Here is a 1580-nt window from a genome sequence, read left to right as displayed (position 1 = left end):
ACGGTGAGAGCGCCCCCCCCCCCCCCCACCAGGCAGCACTGGCCAGCACTGCACCAGGTCTCTGAGGCGGGCGGGAACCTGCCCGACCCACCGATAGGAGGTGCTCCGGAGCTCGCCGATGACCTGCGTGAGCTGCGAGTGGGTCCTGGAGGCGTAGAGGATCTTTGGGATGTCGGAGTAGCAAGCTGCCCAGGCACAGGGAGCACCGCCAGTCATGACTCCACGGTGGCACGGCGTTTGCCTTACCCAGGCATGCAGCTAACCGCCCTGCAGACTCCGGGTGCTGGCTCACCAGAAACGGGCCAGGAGCTGCCTGCCATGCCTAGCTTCCTGAGAACGCCCTGACCCCAGACTTAGGCCCAGGACGATGGGCAAGGGTGTGTCAGCTACAAAATGCTTGCTGAACTCTACTCAAGAGATGACAGAAGCCAGCTGGACTTGTCCTGTCCTCAGTTCTGTCCCTTCCCCACCACCCAGAGGGTCACCTATGGGGTCTCCATCCACAGCAACAGCATTCCCCCAGGACAAGGCCTGATCAGAGAAGAGCTCCCCTGGAACCCGCTCAGCGATCTTGCGGGCGGAGATGGAGTCTCGGAGGTGCTCCCGCCAGGCCAGTGTGGTGCAGAGGAGGCAGAGTGTCTTCCCCGTGCCCGTGGGGCTCTCCAGGAGGCCATGCACCTTCTGCATGGGGGCAGGGACAGGGAAAAGGTGAGGCACAACCCACAGGCGGGTGCACAGCTCACCATCAAGTGGCAAAACCCTGCAGACCCACGGACAGGTCCATGTAACATCTTCGCCCTTGCCCCAAAGCCAGCTGGCCAGCCCTCACCAGAAAGTGGCTCACAGAGCCTTAGTCAAGCGTGGTGGGTGGTTCCCCCCAACGTGGACAGCAAGGTGTCTAAGTGCCAGGTCTCAGAGCAGGGACGTCCTGCAGCTCCAGACCCGGGCGCTCACACTGCCCTGCGTGAGCAGAACCTGACGTCCTGCAGACAAGCTCTTGGTGGGAGTAGGAGTGGGAAACTCGCAGAGCACAGGAGGGAACCCCAGGAAGCCCCATGGGAAGCACGTGTCCCTTTTCCTCCCTGCACACGCTGAGGTTTCCAGACCTTCTAAAGTTAGGGCTGGACACCAGCAGCCCACCCCACAGAAACTTCTTCCAGCCCCTCTAACAGCAGCCATCCCTCACCCTTGAGCCTCAGCTCACATGTCACCTCCTCAGGGAGGCCACCAAGCAGAACTACCTGCCTTACTTGGCGTGGTCTCGCCTACCCCCCCTGGAACAGCACCCCTACCCTCCCAGAAGCGCAGCTCACCCTGACGCACCCCGGTGGACACCCCGGTGGCGCGCAGCGGTACCTTCTGCAGACATTCCAGGACCTTGGTCATGTACTGCTCCTGGCACTTGTAGGGCTGGAAAGGGAAGTCCACCACCACGCCGCCCAGGGTGATCCTGGGCATACTGGCTGTGCTCGGGCGGGCCAGGGGGCTCCCAGGAGGCGCTGCGGACGCGGGGAGAACGCGCCGTCTGGACAGCCTTTCGGGGAAGGAGCTGCGGAGGCGAGGCTGCCCGCGGCGCAGGG

At 63.4% G+C, this 1580-nt stretch overlaps 1 protein-coding gene across 3 annotated transcripts in view; it reads right to left on the bottom strand.

Moving 5' to 3' along the window:
* The window catches only part of RTEL1 (regulator of telomere elongation helicase 1), a 38455-nt gene that overhangs the window by 33911 nt on the left and 2964 nt on the right, over positions 1-1580 (bottom strand). Inside the window, exons 2-4 of one of the 3 annotated variants that reach the window (XM_027767687.1) lie at positions 1324-1499; positions 486-681; positions 92-185 (exon numbers count right to left, since the gene is read on the bottom strand). In XM_027767687.1, coding sequence (XP_027623488.1) covers positions 92-185; positions 486-681; positions 1324-1499 — 466 coding nt within the window. Of the gene's footprint in view, positions 1-91; positions 682-1313; positions 1500-1580 lie in introns of all 3 variants that reach the window. The other 2 variants (XM_027767688.1, XM_027767689.1) reach the window with 2 other exon arrangements.

Source organism: Tupaia chinensis, unplaced genomic scaffold (assembly GCF_000334495.1).
Source record: "Tupaia chinensis unplaced genomic scaffold, TupChi_1.0 Scaffold144472_1, whole genome shotgun sequence".
NCBI lineage: Eukaryota > Metazoa > Chordata > Mammalia > Scandentia > Tupaiidae > Tupaia > Tupaia belangeri.
The sequence above is the reverse complement of the archived record's forward strand: the minus strand, read 5'-3'. Positions and strand labels throughout refer to the sequence as shown.